General features: G+C 40.4%; 1 protein-coding gene across 1 annotated transcript; it reads right to left on the bottom strand.

Annotated features, from left to right (window-relative positions):
• Positions 1-209: 209 nt before the first annotated feature.
• Positions 210-1,964, bottom strand: LOC122020868 (amidophosphoribosyltransferase, chloroplastic-like). The gene has a single exon (XM_042578898.1). The coding sequence runs from the start codon at positions 1,916-1,918 to the stop codon at positions 269-271; it is 1,650 nt and encodes a 549-aa protein (XP_042434832.1). The 5' UTR covers positions 1,919-1,964; the 3' UTR covers positions 210-268.
• Positions 1,965-19,559: the final 17,595 nt, after the last annotated feature.

Below are 19,559 nucleotides of genomic sequence, written 5' to 3'. Positions count from 1 at the left end.
TTGGTGAAGTTTAAGCGATGAGTGAATTCCAAATAGTTTAAGGTTAATTAAATATTTGATAAAGAAAAAATCTTGCCAGTCAACAGGCTATTCACATAAAGTCAACTACGGAGTTGATTCAAATCGTTGAAGTCAAATAGGGAAGGAAATATACACTGAAATTTTTTGTTAAAATAGAATAAAAATAAAGATGAAAAATGTGAAAAATATTTTTTCCACATTTTCTATAATTAAAAATGCAGTTGGTGTCACAGCAGCTACCAAAACCTCAGTCCTCTGCTTCGTCGCCGACCTCGGCCGCGAGGGGCTCCGGCGCCGTCACTGGGTACTTGCGCGTGAAGCAGGCGTCGCAGAGCATGTGGCTTCCTTCCCCAAATGCTCCCTTCATGCTCTCCAGCGAGAGGAAGCCAAGCGAGTCGCAGCCTATCTCTTGCCTCAGCTCATCCACGCCGAGCCGGTTGGAGATCAACTCCTCTGCTCTAGGCGTGTCGACGCCGTAGTAGCAGGAGCCGACGATGGGAGGGCAGGCGATCCTCATGTGCACTTCGCGGGCTTTTCCCTCGTTCTTGATGAGCCGGACGATCTTGGAAGACGTGGTTCCTCGCACGATGGAGTCGTCGATGACGACGACGCTCTTCCCGGCGAGTATGCCCTCGACGGGGGCGAGCTTGAGCTTCACGGCGAGGTCGCGTTCCTCCTGGTTCGGCGCGATGAAGGAACGGCCGACGTAGTGGGAGCGGATGAGACCCTGCTTGAAGGGCACGCCGGAGGTCCCGGCGAAGCCGAGAGCCGCGAAGAGGCCGGAATCCGGCACAGGAATCACGATGTCGGCTCCCGGAGCGGGGGATTCGCGCGCGAGGGCGGCGCCGAAGTTGTAGCGGGAGGCGTGGACCGGGTGGCCGAAGATGATCGAGTTGGGGCTGCCGAAGTAGATGTGCTCGAAGACACAGCTTTTGCGGGGTTTCCTGGTGAGGAGGTAGGATGTGGCGATGAGCATGTCGTTGACGTCGACGGCGATTACCTCCCCAGGGTTGACCTCGCGCACGTACTCGGCGCTGATTAGGTCTAGCGCAGAGGTTTCCGAGGCGAAGACGACAGCACCGTTCGGACGGCGGCCCATGACGAGGGGGCGGAAGCCGTGGGGGTCGCGGACGGCGATGAGCTTGTCGGCGGTGAGGAACACAAGGGAGAAGGCGCCGGAGAGTGACTCGCAAGCCTCGACGATGCGGGCGATCAGAGGGCGGGCGGCGGAGGTGGCGATCAGATGGAGGATGACCTCGGTGTCGGATGTGGTGCTAAAGATGGAGCCTTTCGACTCAAGCTCGTGGCGGAGGGAGCGGTAGTTGACGAGATTGCCGTTATGGGCGACGGCGAGCTGGCCGAAGCGGTATCCAGCGACGAAGGGCTGGACGTTGGCGAGGGCGGAGGCGGCGCCGGAGGTGGAGTAGCGGTTGTGGCCTATCGCGGCGGAGCCAACAAGGGGAGCGAGCTTGGAGGCGTCGGGGAAGACCTCCGATACGAGTCCGAGGCCGGTGACGGAGTGGAGGGCGGATCCGTCGGAGGAGACGATACCGGCTCCTTCCTGGCCACGGTGCTGGAGGGCATGCAGGCCCAGGTAACACATCTCAGCAGCGTCCGGGTCGCCGATGATACCGAAGACGCCGCACTGCTCGTGGGGCTTGTCGTCGGTGTCAAAGACGGAAACTTGGTGGGCGGCGGCGGAACAGGGGAGGCGGAGGGAGGGGACCGAAGAGCGCAGAGTAAGGCGGTGGCTTAAAGAGGGTGAGGATTGAAGGGGGAGTCGGAGTGAGGATGGGAGGGAGGAAGAGGGTTTGTGACGGCGGAGGGTAGGTTGATTAAGGGTGGAGGAGGATGAGGCGGCGGCGGAGGAGGAGAGGCGGGGAACGGCGGCGGCCATTGGAGGAGCCAAGGGATGAGGTACGTAGGACCGCGAAAGGCAAACGATGGAGAGTTTGGAGATTGTCTATTTGGCTTGGCAAATATAAGGAAGAAAAACCCGGTTTAATCGAACCGACTCAATTAGTTTCGTTATTTAGTTCGATTATTTCGTTATGATCTATTTAATTTATAAATAATCCGATTATCCCGGTTACTTTTTAAAAGTCTGTTAAATTTTTTAAATTGATTTGAAAAAAGAAAAAAACTAATTTTACAAATAAAAAAATTATAAATATCTAGTTACATGCATATTTTAAAATAATTATTAGATATATAAATAGGTCGTTACTAGAAAAAAACAGACTCTAGGTTGGTAAAGTACACTAAAAAGATTAATCAATAACCTTTCATACATAAAATCCAATAGGTTGTTTATATTGTCAATGTTAACAAACAAACAACCCTAATATTTGACCCATCCATTCTTTTAAATCACAATTTACGCTGGACCATATTGGACAATCTTGGTCGAAGATTACATTGAAAATATACTAAATTTGAAATTACAAATCAAAATTCAGATTTATCTGTAGATGACATGAGCTGATATTCTCAAGTTGTAAGTAGGGTTGTTTGTTTAAGGTTCGAGTTGTCCCAACACTAGTGGAACATTATTGTTGCTAAGTCGAGGACTTCCGAATGCTTCCCGAGCCCAAGTGAGAAGTGGAATGTCGATGTCCGAGCCAGCTGAGTCACCCAATTGCTAAGTTGTTGTGTTGAGAAGGCCGAATGTCAAGTAGCGACTTGCTAGAGTTGTCGACCACAAAGGTAGCTGAATGCTGAGTTAGCTAAGCTGTTGTTGAGTGCCCCAAGTGAATCTTCGTGTGCTCGAGTAGGGAGAGCTATCAAGTCACTTAGCAGGTAGATGAGCATCGGGACGCCAAGCCACCCGACTACTAAATGGTCAAAGAGAGAAGATAAATACTCGAGAAGTTTCCTGAGTTGATCGAGATGCCCGACGGTCAAGTCCAAAAGTGCCTCTGAGTGTTCGGGAAAGAGAAAAGGCAAGGCCTGCATTTGACACGATTTCCTTAAAATAGATTGATAGTGCTTAAAGGTCACAATAGACATCAGTTTCCCATGACACAACAACAAATTGCAATCACCATAGCTTGGTCGTAATGAACTGAGTATTGGAGCAATCTAAGTACCATATATTTTAATATTTGGGTAAAGGTTTAAGTTAGGTTTATTATTGTATTTGATGTACCTATTGAGTGTGCAGGTATAGGAAAGTCCAAGTGAGATCTTGACAAATGAGGAAAGTCCAAGTGTGAGTTTTGGTTGTATAAGTTCAGGTATGTAGTATTGGCAACGTATGTCCAAGTGTGACTTGGCAATGGTTGAAGTCTCGAAGGTGAGGAGCCTTTTGGCAAAGGAAAATTCGATAATAAGGACAAGGTCGAAGGAAGCTCCAGAAGGCAAGGAGTGAAGGATGGAGAGTCATCTGAGGGACGCGAGGATGATATAGGAGGCTAGAAGGCTAGATCTATGTTTGTTGGGCAAGGACGAGTGCATGAGTGATTGTACTTGGGGGTAAAATCCTAAGTTAGGGTTTACCAGTCAACTGGTATATGTCTCAATTGACTAGCGGTTGAGAACCAGTAACTCGAAAGGATGCAGAATTTGTCGTTATAGAGTTATCAGTCGATTGATACTTATGTCAGTCGACTAGCATTCTACCAGTCGACTGATAGCTAACAAAATGCTTTTGTTCGCTTAGCCCATGAAGACCAGTCGACTGGTATTAAACTGTTGGTGTGTAATGTTTGATTTTTTTTCATAGAGGCAGTCGACTAGTATCTTTACCAGTTGACTGGTGGCGAGAAACACAATTTGTGTTTTCTTCCTAGCTCTATTTAATAGAGCTCGGGGTGGTCGACCATGGTTAACGAAATAAAGGTAGTTAACCTTTATTAGAGTCTTCCAAACTCTTGTGTGATCAAGCGTGCTTGTGCTAGGTTGTGGCGAGATTTCTCCACCCACAAGAAGCTACTTAAGTTAGTTGGAGTTTTCCGGGGAGTCACCCACCGATGGATCAAGATCATTCACTTTACGGACACTCGTGGAGTATGAGCCATAATCTCCGAACCACGTTACATAAATGTGTCATTGAGTTTGTGTTTCTTGTCTTTATATTATTTAGGGTATAGCTTCCTTGTTAGTATTTTATTTTGTATTTCCGTTGCATACCAACGAATGTAGAAAGCGACGATTTGGATAAGAAGCTATTCACTCCCCTCTAGTGGACGCAAAGGTTCCAACACTGAGAAAGTACTCTAACGCTATCACAGATAGTCTGTCGAGCGAAATGAACGTAGTAGAAAAGAAATGGGAGGAAGGTAGAGGAGTTTACTTTCTTATTCTCATCGTGTGCCCATTGCATAAGGTCGTAGGTCGGTTACAAATTCTCCATTAATGTATCCGTTATATATACAATCAAGGGCGGAGCCACGTTGTTGGCTACCCTGGCTATAGCCCGGGGGCCAACAACGGTGGCAAGCTGATTTGCTTGAGGAGAAAAGGAAAAAAATGGAAAAAAAAAAAAAAAAAGAAGGTTAGCCCGGGTGATGCCGGTGTCGGCGTCCACACTAGTAGCCCACAGCCCGGGTAAGTCACCTGAGTTGGTTCCGCCAGCGTATACACTTAAGCAAAAAGGTTAATATGACAAAACACAAGTTGATTCTTTTAGACAAATTTTTTCCAGACCGATCCGATATTCGATGCGCAGATCCTGCTTGCACACGAGTCACTTTTAGTTCAGTGCAATTCTAGTCATAAATTTGCACCCTTGCATAGGCGCGTGAGAGAATCTCGTCTTATACATATGTTCACAACATTAATATTTCTAATGTCTTAAAACTTATAATGTGAGACTAAAGTCTCATTCACAATGATATCTCTTTCTTCATTTACGTCGATTTTCCATTCACACTTCCAATCGATTATGTTGGGAAAATCATGATTTGGCCAAGGGATAGGCCATTCTTTAGTTTTTATCTACACTTTCATAGTACTAGTAGCTCATTAACAAAGTAGTTTTAACCTACTTAAACCTAGATATACATATAGGACCATGACCTCTTCACTCTCTTCCTTAAAACGTAGGTACAATGTGAGAAGAGAAAGGCAACATCCACTCCACTCACCTTTCAAATATAAAAGGTGAATCACCTCACAACGGTAAGCGATCGCACGAAGGTGGGTGGATTTCTTCGAAGGCTATTTTTTTTAAAAAAAAAAAAATTGATTTTGAATTTAACTCAACTATTAAAAAAAATCACATTACCACGGATCCTCTACAAAGAGTACTGTTTTTGTTTACAACAACATGCACGGCAACCCGCTGACTTCTTCTATCCCACAATCGGCAAGAATACAATTTAAACGTGGAAACGTGAAAGCTCACGGAGTCTCGTCCAAATTTGGAAATGGGTGAGAATACAAAAGAGTGAGTGTTTTTTTTTTTTTTTTTATTGTAAAAGAGATATATCTCATCTTGTTTTCTCAAAAATATATTTATTTTTAAAGATTGTAATAATAGTTGAAAAGATAATAATTTAAGTTGAATTATAATAATTATAATTAATTTCTAGCTATTATAATATAATATTTATCAATACTTAAGTGTTTATATTACGGCAAGAATTACATATCATCAACAAACAAATGTACCTATTAAATAATAATAATAATAATAATACAGTAAATTATAAAAAAATCCTCAATCATAATGTTAACTTTGCATGTAATTTTTATGTCAAAAAAAATTTTATTTTCACTCCCATTATTTGTTTCAATTCCCTCATGCAAATATTGTTACTTAAATTACCCCTAAAATATTTTAGGTACAAAAAGTCCAAAATTGAATACAAAAGATCCAAAAACGAGTATAATTCTTTTTAAAGTCAGCACTTTATATTAAAATCGAGTATATTTTCTATCAAAATTATCTCTCTTATTTTTTAGGTATAAAAAGTCTAAAAACAAGTATAATTCTTGTTAAATTCAACACTTTACACTAGAATCCAGTACTTTATACTAGGATCGAGTATATTTTCTATCGAAATTAACACTCATATTTTTCGGTACAAATAGTCTAAAAATGAGTATAATTCCTATTAAATTCAACATATTAAATTAAAATCGAGTATATTTTAGATGAAAAAAGAATCGTACTCAATTTGATAGAAAATATACTATATTTTAATTTAATATACTGAATGTAAGATGATTTATATTGATTTTTAAATTTTTTATATCTAAAAATATTATGTATAATTAAATAAATATATTTGACTGGGGAATAAAAATAAAGATTTTTATAGATAAAAATTATATTTATAAATTTATTTATCAACAGAGCTGCATGCAAAATTATCATAATAATAATAATAATAATAAAAAAAAAAAGTAAGCGGAGATATCGATTAGATTCCTCCGCCACGAGTCAAAACGTTGGCTTGCGAAATTCAAAGATTCCGCGCCTCTAAAAGTTCCAAGACTTTGTGGCTTCTACGCTAGGCTTTATTTTATTTTATTTTCTAAAGAAAAAGTAAAAGGAAAAAAAGGAAAAAATGATTTTAAGAATAAATGAAATGAATGGGGGTGGTGATTGACCGGGACACTACTGGTCTACCGGCAGTCCACCGCCACAGGATAAAGCAGAGGCGGAGACGGCGGGTGGGTCGTGGATTAGTTTGTTAGTCCTCGAGCCATTCATTGCGCCCGTCCACTAATGCACGAAATCCTGTGGCTAGTGAGTCTCGTTAATGCAGGGCAACTCGAAGGTTTGTTTGTAAAACTAAAAAGTTGGACCCAAAAAATAAAAAAAAAATCTTGAGTGGCATCTCAATTCTCAATGGCAGATTTTTAAAAAGATTCGTGGAATTATTTTTTTTCAAAAAAACTCGGATTTCTCACACCGAGCAAGCGGTATCTCAATACGATGAAGTTTGTAGTTTCAGGACATCTCTAATAACCAGAGCTTTATGTAAACTTTTTGTTGTAGTCTTCAATATGTCGTCGCCTTGATATTACATTAAAAATATAAAAATCTATCCCTCTTCAACTAAAATATCTCATTATTATTTTTTTATTCATCCTACATTATCAATTTTTTTTATATCATTAATTGTTGACCCTATCTATATTGTTAATTTTGAGATGAAAAAAAATAAATTTTAAATTTTACTAATGCTCTTAAAATATAATGCTCAAACTTTGCATTATAATGATTATAATTTTTCTCTTTAATTTTTTCATTTCAGAAATCTTTTTAAAAATCTTCCATTGGATATGCCCTAGTAAAACTTCAAACTTATTTTTTATCTTAATTATAGTAAAAAATAATTATACTCATCTTAAGTATTTCTAATAATCCGTCCCTAGAGAAGTAAATTATGGGGTCATCTTATAATGAACTGCTAAGTGGTTAGTGGATTATTTTTTTATCTCAAAATTAATAACACAAGCAAAGTCAGTAATTAACAATAAAAAAAATTAATAATAATGCTAGGTCAAAAAAATTATAGGATTTTTTTTGTCGAGAGAGTTAAAAGAGTGATAGATTTTTGTTCTTTGAAATGACATACTAGAGAAAAAAAAGTTAATATAGAATTATAGCCATTGAAGATGCCTTTACAAATGTTTGAGGTTTTTATTTCAAAAGTAATATTACAATTTTAAAATTTTTCTTTTCTCTAGAAATTAGGAATGTGAGTGCGTGAAACTATAAAGGTATTAAATACAAATAATAATAAATAAAGAGGCCTAATTTGATAACTTAGGGTTAAAAACATTAAAAGATTTTTTATGACGAAGATAATAATAAATATTTAGATTTTTATATGACATTAAAATTACATATTGAGGATCCTAATAAAAAATAATCATTTAGGGTTATTGGAAGGTGCCCTAAGTCCTAGTCCTGTTGATCCGGCGGTAAGAACGGGGGACCCTTTTTCCGAGGAGTCAACGTCACGTGGAAGTCAGAGTGTCAGGTGGCTGATCGGATAAGGAGGGACCGACCGGACGATCGAGAAAAGGTGGGATCGGTAAGCCGACCGGAGAAGGGGGGATGACCGCCCGGTCGGCCGACCGGTGTCTGACTGATGGCAAAAGGTGCCCCGGCGGGAGTCGGGGTTCCGACGCTCGCTGAACAGGATCATAGGGCCGAGCGGATGGTACGTTCGGTCGAAGACATAAGGTAGCATACTGCGAACAGTCCCCACATAGCACATTACCGAGAATCTCCCAAGCATACCAGTGCATATGGAGGGCCGGACGTGATGTGAGTGCCGGCTGGCCGGACGTGAGGTGAGTGCCGGCCGGCCGGACGCCCCGACATGGAGTAGAGAGAGAAGGACAAGGAACATCTTCTGACAGCTGTCATGCTCTATGACTAGGCCATACTCCAAATCTGGCGACAAGGTGTTCTATTGTCCCATCGAAGACGTGTCTGGACTGTAGCAGTATGGTGTCAGGTAAGCTTTCTGACAAACACATACCGAGGTATGGGCTGAGGACACGTATTTGCCTCGGTAGGCATGCGTGAGCTCCTTCACCGCTCTATATAAGGAGTCTTATACTTCGCCGGAGGTACGCGTTCTTTGAGACTTAGAGCCACTTCTTCATTGTTCGCTTGCCTGACTTGAGCTTCCCGGCCCGACTTCTGTGCGAACCTCGATTTTTAACGTCGGAGCTCGACGGTCTTCCGCTCGGCGGGTTTATAGACGCCGGCTCGTCTCTCGATTTTTAACGTCGGCGCTCGACGGTCTTCCGCTCGGAGGGTTTATAGACGCCGGCTCGTCTCTCGATTTTTAACGTCGGAGCTCGACGGTCTTCCGCTCGGAGGGTTTATAGACGCCGGCTCGTCTCTCGATTTTTAACGTCGGAGCTCGACGGTCTTCCGCTCGAAGGGTTTATAGACGTCGGCTCGTCTCTCGAATTTTAACGTTGGAGCTCGACGGTCTTCCGCTCGGCGGGTTTATAGACGTCGGCTCGTCTCTTGATTTTTAACGTCGGCGCTCGACGGTCTTCTGCTCGGAGGGTTTATAGACGCCGGCTCATCTCTCGATTTTTAACGTCGGAGCTCGACGGTCTTCCGCTCGGAGGGTTTATAGACGCCGGCTCGTCTCTCGATTTTTAACGTCGGAGCTCGACGGTCTTCCGCTCGGAGGGTTTATAGACGTCGGCTCGTCTCTCGATTTTTAACGTCGGAGCTCGACGGTCTTCCGCTCGGAAGGTTTATAGACGCCGGCTCGTCTCTCGATTTTTAATGTCGGAGCTCGACGGTCTTCCGCTCGGAGGGTTTATAGACGTCGACTCGTCTCTCGATTTTTAACGTCGGCGCTCGACGGTAAAAATCGACGATTAAAAGACGAGCAACCGGAGTCTACAAGGCCTCCGGGAGGATAGCTTTTTAAGTGGTCCTACTCGGTTGTAGAGGCCGACCCATGATCGGGCTCGCCGTTAAGGCAAGAATAAAGACACCGTGCGGTCGAGCGGCTCCTTTATAAAATGCACTTAGCGCGAGAAAATTAGGACCGGGACAAAAGTTAAGGATTGGATGCTGGTCGAACAAACAAATAACAAAAGGAGAGAATTCATTTACACCGAACAGCGGACGGACAAAAGTAATAACAGTATTCGCCCCGAACGGCGAGCATACAAAAGACGGCAAATACTTAAAAGAAATCTCATAGACCCCTCATTCACAATCATCAAAATTAAAGAGGGAGTCGGGGATAGAGCCCATCATGATCGCCAGATCTTCGGGGGGGGGGGACAGACAGCTCGGCTGGTAGGTGGCCCTTAGTCTTCAGATAATCAACCGCCACCTTGATCGCCTCTTCAAAAGTTAAGGACAGCTTGTCGCTGAACTTTTCGCCAAACTCGTCCGAGCGGACGAAAGCTTTGCGCACTTCAGCCGACCGACCGGGCTCTCCGTCTTGATATTCTTTAAGTGTGGCTTTGGAAGCATCAAGGGCAGCCTGGAGATCTTTCAAATCCCCTTCAGATTTAGCTTGGTCGGCCGAGTGTCCCTCTCGTTCTGTCTTTAGCAAGGCGTCCAGGTCTTTCACGCGTTGTTCCAGCCCCCTGTTTTCCACCTTCATCATGTCCATGTCATCGATAGCCTTGCACTTCCGGGTGGTGGCGGTCTTTATCTCCTTGTCCCGTTGCTTGACCAAAGCCTCGAGTCGAGCCACTTCACTCGACAGGCCGGAGGACTTGTTCCGTTCGGCTTCCAATAGCTTCTTGGCCTTCTCCAGAGCGGCAGTGGATTGTCCTCTACTTTCCCTCGAAGTTTTGAGCTTTTTCAGCTCATCCTCCAGCTCGGCCAAGCGGTTGCTGATAGTAATCTACTCCACCCAGTTCTGCAAATGGATATGATCTAGTTAGAAGCTAAATCAAAGTAACCAGCAAGGCAAAAAATATACCCCGGTCGCCTGTTGTAAATTGCTGTCGTCTAGCTGACTGGGAGTCATAAGTGCAATAAGGAGCCTAGCGTCCTCCCAGGCTTTGGCGAAAGGACCCGTAAGAGTGATCTGCTGCTCGGGAACCGTTGGCCGATCAGCAGCTGCTAAGTATTCCTCTGAAGGAAGGCGCAGTACAGTTTTTATCAACCGCGGGCCGCTCGGGTCACCTTGAGGCGCAGCTGCCTTTACCAGACGGCTCACCGCTTGAGGAAGGAAGGTCGCCCAATCGTCTAAGGCGACGCATAGACCGGAGAGGACTGGAGGGCGACATCTCAGAGGTAGCCATGGGAGAACCGAGCGGCGTGGGGGTACTCTCTATGGAGACCGCCCCGGAGATCACTGGAGCTTCATCACCCCACTCGGAACGCTGTTCATCAGATGGGGTCGGCTGAGAGACTTGCTCTGGCCGTTTGCGCTTCCGAGTTGCTAGGGGAGCTTCATCGGCAGAGCGGCCCTCCACCTCGACTTGAACAGACGCTATATCGCCCACAGCCTCGGTGGGAGAAGCAGAAGCGGCTAAGGCTTCAGGGACAATCTGAGTCCCCTCACCCTCTCCGGTGGCCGGGCCAGCTAAGACCAAGCCCCGTTCGACGACCTCCCTATTCTTGGCCGCCTCAATCTCAGCGGCTCTCAATTTCAGCCGCTCGGTGGCCTTGACGTGCCACATGACTTCAGCTGCAGAAGCAAAGAATAAATCAGTTAAAACAAAAGAAAGAGGACGACAAGAGCACTTACTCATGCTGCAGGGCAAGTCGGCTGGGACGGGGGACAAGCCGAATATATACAGCACTCCCGGAAGGAGCAGCTTGTCTATGTGGTAGCGCTGGCCGACCAGCCGGTCGGCTGCATGAAGATAGGCCGGATCACCTCTAAACTTGCCGAGCTCCGGTTGTACTGGCATCGCCGTCTGTCATTTGATACGGAAAGCTGGTGGCTCGGGAAGACGCATGTAAAAAAAATGCTCCTTCCAGTGTTTGTTGGAGCTCGGCATATTATCAAAAAGGACAAAACCTATCCTAGATTGGAAAACGAAAGTACCCCACTCGGCTTGCTTAGGGTAGTAGAAGTAGTGGAACACTTTGGGGTCCAATGGGATGTTGTTCAGTTTAAAGAGAACTACCACCCCGCTCAGCAGTCTAATGGAGTTCGGAACCAGCTGGTTGAGCGGGATGCGAAAATAGTTACACACTTGTAAGAAAAACTTATGTGGAGGAAAGCGTAGCCCGGCTAAAAATTGGTCTCGAAAAAAGAGGACGGTGTCGGGCGGTGGTTCATGAGGTCGGTCGGCGGGGGTAGCTAGTACTATGTGATGGTCGGCAGGGAGTTCATAGGTCCAAGCGAGGCGCAGTGCGTCCTCCTCGTCAAACCGGCTCTCCATGGTCGTGTACCAGAGACTAGGAGCGCCGACGGTTGGCTGTGAAGTACTAGTCATGGTCGAAAGCAAGGAAGGAATGCAGGACAAAAAGAAAGGGAAATCAAACAGGGAAGATAGGTGGCAGAACGACAAGGGCAGCTAACAGAAAGCGTAAAGGAATGAGGAAGTGAAGAAAAGAAGGGCTTACGAGTAAAAAGAAGGTCGAAAGGGGTTGCGAGGTCGTCGGAGAGCTAAGAAACGAAGTCGCCGGAGCCGAAAGAAGCAACAGGGCGTCAAAGTGCGATGGAGCAGAAATGCGGCGGAAAGGAGATATCGGGAGCTTTATAACGTTGGCCTCGAATAGCCTCGGCCGTCCGATTCAGGTCGTAAAAAACGAGGCTGTCATCCAGCCGCTTATTTCAAACGACGGCTGTCCCATCGGAGGTAACGCCATCGCCATACGCTGACAACAGCAAGATCGCCATGTCAGCAGGACACAGGTCACGTTTAATGAGCGCCCCTTACTGCGCGCAGTGCGCGTGCTTGGCAGTAAGAGAGAAGATTCGGCATGGATTCCAAGGGAATACCAAGGCACGAGCAAGACATCGCCGAACGGGGGCAACACAGAGTGTGAGCCGAGCGGATGAGCATCCCCAAGCCCGGCCGAGTGGACTAGTGTAGCGGCCGTTACTCAGTCAGATCGACGGTCCAGCCAGTTGAACTTCGCCTCCTTCGACTAGACTTGAAGGGGAGGCAAGTGATCCGGCAGTAAGAACGGGGGACCCCCTTTCCGAGGAGTCAACGCCACGTGGAAGTCAGAGGGCCAGGTGGCCGATCGGATAAGGAGGGACCGACCGGACGATCGAGAAAAGGTGGGATCGGTAGGCCGACCGGAGAAGGGGGGATGACCGCCCGGTCGGCCGACCGGTGTCTGACTGATGGCAAAAGGTGCCCCGGCGAGAGTCGAGGTTCCGACGCTCGCTGAACAGGATCATAGAGCCGAGCGGATGGCACGCTCGGTCGAAGACATAAGGTAGCATACTGCGAACAGTCCCCACATAGCACATTACCGAGGATCTCCCAAGCATACCAGTGCATATGGAGGGTCAGACGTGATGTGAGTGCCGGTTGGCCGGACGTGAGGTGAGTGCCGGCCGGCCGGACGCCCCGGCATGGAGTAGGGAGAGAAGGACAAGGAACATCTTCTGACAGCTGTCATGCTCTATGACTAGGCCATACTCCAAATCTGGCGACAAGGTGTTTTGCTGTCCCATCGAAGACGTGCCTGGACTGTAGCAGTATGGTGTCAGGTAAGCTTTCTGACAAACACATACCGAGGTATGGGCTGAGGACACGTATTTACCTCGGTAGACGTGCATGAGCTCCTTCACCGCTCTATATAAGGAGTCTTATACTTCGCCGGAGGTACGCGTTCTTTGAGACTTGGAGCCACTTCTTCATTGTTCGCTTGCCTGACTTGAGCATCGGAGGGTTGTCGTCGGGAACCCCTTCCCGGCCCGACTTCTGTGCAAGTTCGCCGGAAGTTCGTACGACCAATCGGAGATCTACGACAGCGACTTGGAGAGCGCCACGTGCCTAGCGTTCGTTGATTCAGCTTTCGGACAGGAGCACTTGTGTTTGACTAATTGATTTTTCAACCACATGTTTTGAGGGCTTTTCTTAGAGTATCCATATTACAATTAACGTATGAACCTATTAATATTTGTTTTTGTTTTTTTAATCGGTAGATATTAACATGTTCAAAAAAATTTGAACGCGTTAATACTATAATATAATTAAAAAATATCAATGTTGATATTAGCATTTCAAATATTAATGACATTAGGGATGCTCTTATTTTGTATTATTTTAAAGCGTAATTTTTTTCTTTGATAAGCGTTAGAGGACTAGGTTAGTGCAAGGATCCGGTCGTGGGGTGACCCAATCCGAATTATATACGTATAATTATTAATGTATCTCGGTTCAACACGGAAGTTGAATATAAAAAAGGTGTCAATTTTATTTATATTGTTAAAAGGATATTTAAAAAAAAAAAAATAATATTTTATCAATAGTTTGATTCTAAAAATATCTTCATGTTTTATACGAAATAGACCGCCTTAGAGTTTTAAAATAATTTTAAATTTGATAAAAAAAAAATCTAAAACCGAGTTGTCTGTTTTACCTTACTTTATTATTTTATTTTAATTTTAATTCAAAATTTAATTTTTATAAAATTCATTTCATTTGAAATTCAAATCTTGATTTTTTATTATTCTTATGAGACTTTAGGATTTACTATTAAATTAGGTAGTAAGAGTAATATTTTATTTATTTATATCATCCAAAAGTAAAAAAACATCTCACGTATACTTTTTTTTTCCCCCGAGATTAAGAGCATTAGTTTGTTTATATCATCAAAAGGTCAAAAATATCCCACTACTTGTTTTTCCCAAGATATCTGGGACAGGTCCTTAGGTCTTAAGAACATCTATAACGCCATTAACGTGTGAGGCGCTAATGGTAATATATATATATACATATATATATATATATATATATATATATATATATATATATATATATATTTTCAGTGTTGTAGTCATTTTAACGCGTTCAATTCGTTGAATGCGTTAATGCTACAGTGCATAAACAGTACAATCACGTAGCTTTAACAACGTTACAGGTGCTCTAAGAAATAAAAAAAAAACCCAAGATATCTGGGACAAGTCCTTAGGTCTTAAGGAAAAAAAATTAGATCAGGGGATCGGTTATTTATAATTATGATTAAATTATGATCATAATTTGATCATAATTAATTATGATCTTTTTCTAGATTTATAATTTTTTTAGTTATAATTTAGATCGAAATAGATGATTAGAGATCGTCTAAAAATTATAGGCGATAGGTAAGTGGCCAAATAGTCTGGCACTGAATGAGAATAATCTCTAAGTGATCTCCAATCATTCATCTCGATTTAAATTATAAGTTGAGGAGACAATAAATTTAAGAAAAATTATAATTAATTATAATTAGATGATGATGACGGTCCACCTTTTATAGACCAAAAGCTCGTGCATTTATGATTCGAATTACTTTATATAAAATAACATTATATTAGAGCTCTTTATACAAAACGATACCTAAGATACGCTACACCTCCAAAATGCTTTGTTTAAAATAATAGTAAGATGGGCAAAAATTTTTAAAACGCTTAAATAATTTTTAAAAGTGAAACATGTTTCGATGAAATAAATAAATAATGGTATTTTACTGAACGGGATTAGCAGACGATCTCAACATGCCCTAGGCAAAACATTATTAAATTTTTTTAAAAAATAATATAAATTTATAAAATAATTTTTATATAAAATTTGGTTTTATATTTTTTTAAGAGGTAAATTTATTAAATAAATTTTTATATTCAAATTTAGATATTAAGTTTTTTGAATGATAAAATTACTAAATTATTTAATATTTATTAAAATATTATTAATGTAAATAAGATTTTTTATTAATTTTAATTTTAACAAAATTGTTTTTGTTAAAGTTATATTAATCTTGAGATATTATTGAAGATGTACTAGTAGTATTTTATAAGTTATCTATTATTGAAAAAAAAATATTTTATAGTTTAATATCTCAAATAATTTTTAATTTTGTGTTTATTATTATTTTAAAAACTTTTAATTTTTAAAATAAATCTACACCATCAGATAATATTTTTTTTTTAAAAAAAATCATCATCAAACAATCTTAACTTTTCTATATTGTAAAAAAAATCAAAATTATTTTTTTATATCTTAAATTATTGAAGAAATAACATGATTAATAATATAATTGAAATAATTAATTTTAAAATATACTTAAGTAAAAAATTTACCTTATTAGTTTATTATCATCAAATTATTTGTTTATTTTAATTATATATTTTTCACATAATTTTGATTTTATATTAATCATTTCATTTGTAATTTCTTTGAAAGAAATCATAGCAAATGTGGATACATTTTCTCTATGATTATTAAAACTGATTTAATATAATAATAGCCTTCATATATTTATATTATATGCTGGGAAAAACTTCTTCCATCTACTAACCACTTGATAGTAGGTTATAAACTGATTTTATAATTTAGCTTATTTCATATAATTTTAGGATGGACTGTGAGGAATGTCTGAATGAATGATGTTTTATTACCATATATTTATGTCATAAATATTTACTAATAGTATTAATGAAAGATTGCCATGTTTTTTACTTTATATAATTAAAAAAAATCAATTTGATGCTGAAAAATATAATATTAGCATTTTGCTTTGCGCCAAATAAACAAAGGAACCCTATTGTTTTGTTCTTATCAAGGAAGAGGAAGAAAAAGTGGTAAAGAAGAGGAAAAGGGCGTTATTTGAGAGTATCATCAATGAACGAGGAGAAGGATATGAGATTACTGTGCGAAGGAGGAAAAGGGTGTAGGAACACTGACAAGAGAGAGAAAGGGCACGAGATTACTAACAATTGTAAGGGTACATATTTTTTAGAATCAATGTCAAAAAAGGAGTGAAGTTTAAAAAATTAAAGTATACACCTTTTAAAATAGAATAAATAAAATTAAAATAAACTAAAATTTAAAATAGACAATTTTAAGATAATTTAAAATTAAAAGTGAACTTTTTTTATAAAAAATATATATAATTAATATTAAAATATCATATGTTAGGGGCCAATCAAATTGAAGTCCTATCTCCTATGCATAGACCTCAATGACCTTTGTCTTGAGCTGACACCACGCATGAGTGAGATTAAGTATTATTCATTTCATATATTCAAGTTTTAAAATTTTAAAAATATGTAGCATTTTTCTAATATTCCCCTCCCTTCTCTTTTCATGCTCAATTTTTTCTCTACTCGTTTAAAAATTCACTGTTCTTAATTTATATTGTCGAATTCAAATATGAGCACATGGACATATTAAGGAGACTTTTAGAAGTATATTAGTTTTAGTTTGAAGTTATTCGGAGTTCTCTAAGTCCATAAATTAGTTTTGGACAAAACTTATTGATGGATCTATACTATTCAAAGATTTAAAAGTTTGAATATTTCAAATTAGAGGAGTTATAGATGTTGGGAGATTGTTGGTGCAATCGCCCTTTAGTCAAGGTTGACCAATTTGACTAAGCTTGAGTAGGTTCGAGCTTGAGTTTCAATGTTTAGACAATATGTGGGAAAAGGTCAAATAGGTCAAGTTTGACCGAATATTTGACGATATGTGAGACGCAAGTCAAGTAGGTCATGGAGGACTGAATACTTGACTAAAAAGTCCTAACTGGAGGTTAGGCAAGACAAAGGTAAAGTCCTAACTCGAGGTTAGGCAAAGAAAAATCTAAGTGGGTCAAGTAGTACCGCACATTAGCAAAGGAAAGTTCTAAATGCGGTTAGATAAAGGAAAGTTCAAGTGGATCATAGAGGACTACACGTTGGCAAAGGAAAGTTCAAATGGGTCAAGGAGGACCACACATTCGCAAATAAAAATCTTAACTGTGGTTAAGCAAAAGAAAGTCTAAGTGTGTCAAGAAGGACCAACTATTGGGAAAGGAAAGTCGTAATTATGGTTAGGCAAAATAAAAATCCAAGTGGGTCAAAGAGGGCCGCACTTGGTGATCAGAAGTTCAACAGAAAGTTGACAATAGATGGAAAGTCCAAGTGGGTCAAAAGTTGATCGAACACATGGTGAGAAAGTCTCAATACGTTACGGTTGACTGAATGTTTGGCAAGGGAACCCTAGACATGATTAAGCAAGTTAAGGTTAGATAATTGATTGGAGCAATTGATTTGGTTGTGTTAATCGATTGGAGAATTGATTAAGGTCATTTTTGCGAGAGCACAGAACGTGCTGGAATTGATTGGGTAATCGATTTATCACCTCTTAATCAATTAGAGCAATCAATTAACACCAGGAGTTTTGCGAAGAGGAATTCACGAAAACAAGGGTTGAATCGATTGACTCAATCAATTCAGCTACGACTAATCGATTAGATAGTGTTTTGTTGCAAAGAGGTGGAATCAATTGGGGCAATCGATTCTAGCATTCTTAATTGATTCGGGAAATCGATTAAGGGCTATTTCGTGAAAACACAGAGTTTTGGAATTCATTGAGGCACTCGATTAAAAAGTTCTTAATCGATTGGGTCAATCGATTAAGGTTTTTTCGTGAGCGAATAGATAGTTGGCATCGATTTAGTAATTAGTTAATTAAAGCTATCTGAATCGATTGGGATGATTCACTAATTGATTAGGGTTCTGAAAAAAACCTGTTCTGCAAGTGTTCAAAAAGTCGGATGACATAACATCTATTAGTCAAAAGTTGAATCGATTGGGAGGTGTTAAGTGAATAATAGAAAAGGGTTTTCGTGAAGGTTTGAAGACATCGCTCACACATATCTTGGTCGTCGCTTCTTGGGTGTTTGGGAGAATAAATACTGTTGTATTTTCCACCATCAAGATGCTATTTCAAGTAAGAAGAAAGCAAGCTAAGTAAATATTCATATTATAAAGTTGTCTTCGATTTCTTTATAACCTATTTTGCATTTCTTATTTGCATTTCTTGTATCCAAGGTTGTACAAGATTTCTCCATCTCCGAATTATTTCTGAGAATGAGTGTTTTGTATAGTGGATTGCGTGCACTATGTGGATTCTTGGATTAGTCACCGCAAGGAGGTGGATACCAAGTAAATCCGAGTGTTAGCGATTACTTCAAATTTTCCGCTGCAACAAATCATCAACAAAGTTATTGAAGCTGATAATTATCTCCCTCTAGCTCTCAAAATATCCTAACACTAGGAGCTCATTGATAACGTGTGTTAGTGAATATCATTATCATAGTTTTATAATAAACTCATGACAAATTTTATCAAACCTTTATAGGTTCAAACATTCACTATTTTCAATTTAAGTCGTCGAATTCAAATCTAGAGTCATGAATACATTAAAGGGATTTCTAGGAGTATATTGACTTTGATTTAAAATAATTTTAAGTTCTTTAAATCTATCAATCAATTTTGTTCATAACTTACCCTATTTAAAAATCTAAAAGTTTGATATGTTTTGAATTAGGAGAGTTCTAAAAATTCATTGGTGGTGTACTAGTGTTCATCAATGAATATCATTATTTTAGGCTTATAATGAACTCGTGACAAATTTTATCAAACCTTTACGAGTTTAAAAATTTACTATTTTTAATATGTTGTGATCTAAGGGTATGAAAATATTAAAGAAACTTCTGGGAATATAAAAGAAACTTCTAGAAGTATGTGACTTTGGTTTGAAATAATTCGAAATTTTATAAATCTATCGATTAGTTTTATTCCAAACTTACCCATTCGGAAATTTTAAAATTAATAATTTTTAAATCAGGAGAAAACAATTTAATAATTTTTAAATCAGGAAAAGAGGTCTAAGAATTTATTAGATGTTGATTAATGAATATCATTGTCCTGCGGTTTACAAATTACAATGCACTTGTGATAACCGTTTTACCTCTTCTTTCTCTCTGGCGGCTTCATCTGCTGCATATGAACACTGACTTGAAGCTTGAAGACTTGCTGCTCTTCCTCGACCCCTTGTGCTTAACAAATTTCGATAGGATGTTCCTGTGCCAAACTCCTAACTCATTCAGTGAACCTGTAATGTTCTGCAAGCTGATGATATAGCACTCGTGCATACTGTGTATGAGAATGAACAAAGATTTGATCCACATGCTGTGC

This window comes from Zingiber officinale, chromosome 9A (assembly GCF_018446385.1).
Source record: "Zingiber officinale cultivar Zhangliang chromosome 9A, Zo_v1.1, whole genome shotgun sequence".
Classification (NCBI taxonomy): domain Eukaryota; kingdom Viridiplantae; phylum Streptophyta; class Magnoliopsida; order Zingiberales; family Zingiberaceae; genus Zingiber; species Zingiber officinale.
Note: the sequence above shows the minus strand (reverse complement) of the source record. Positions and strands in the feature narration are given on the sequence as shown.

Coding starts and splice junctions, on each gene's coding strand:
- LOC122020868 (XM_042578898.1), bottom strand. CDS start 1,918: ATGGCCGCCGCCGTTCCCCGCCTCTCCTCCTCCGCCGCCGCCTCATCC.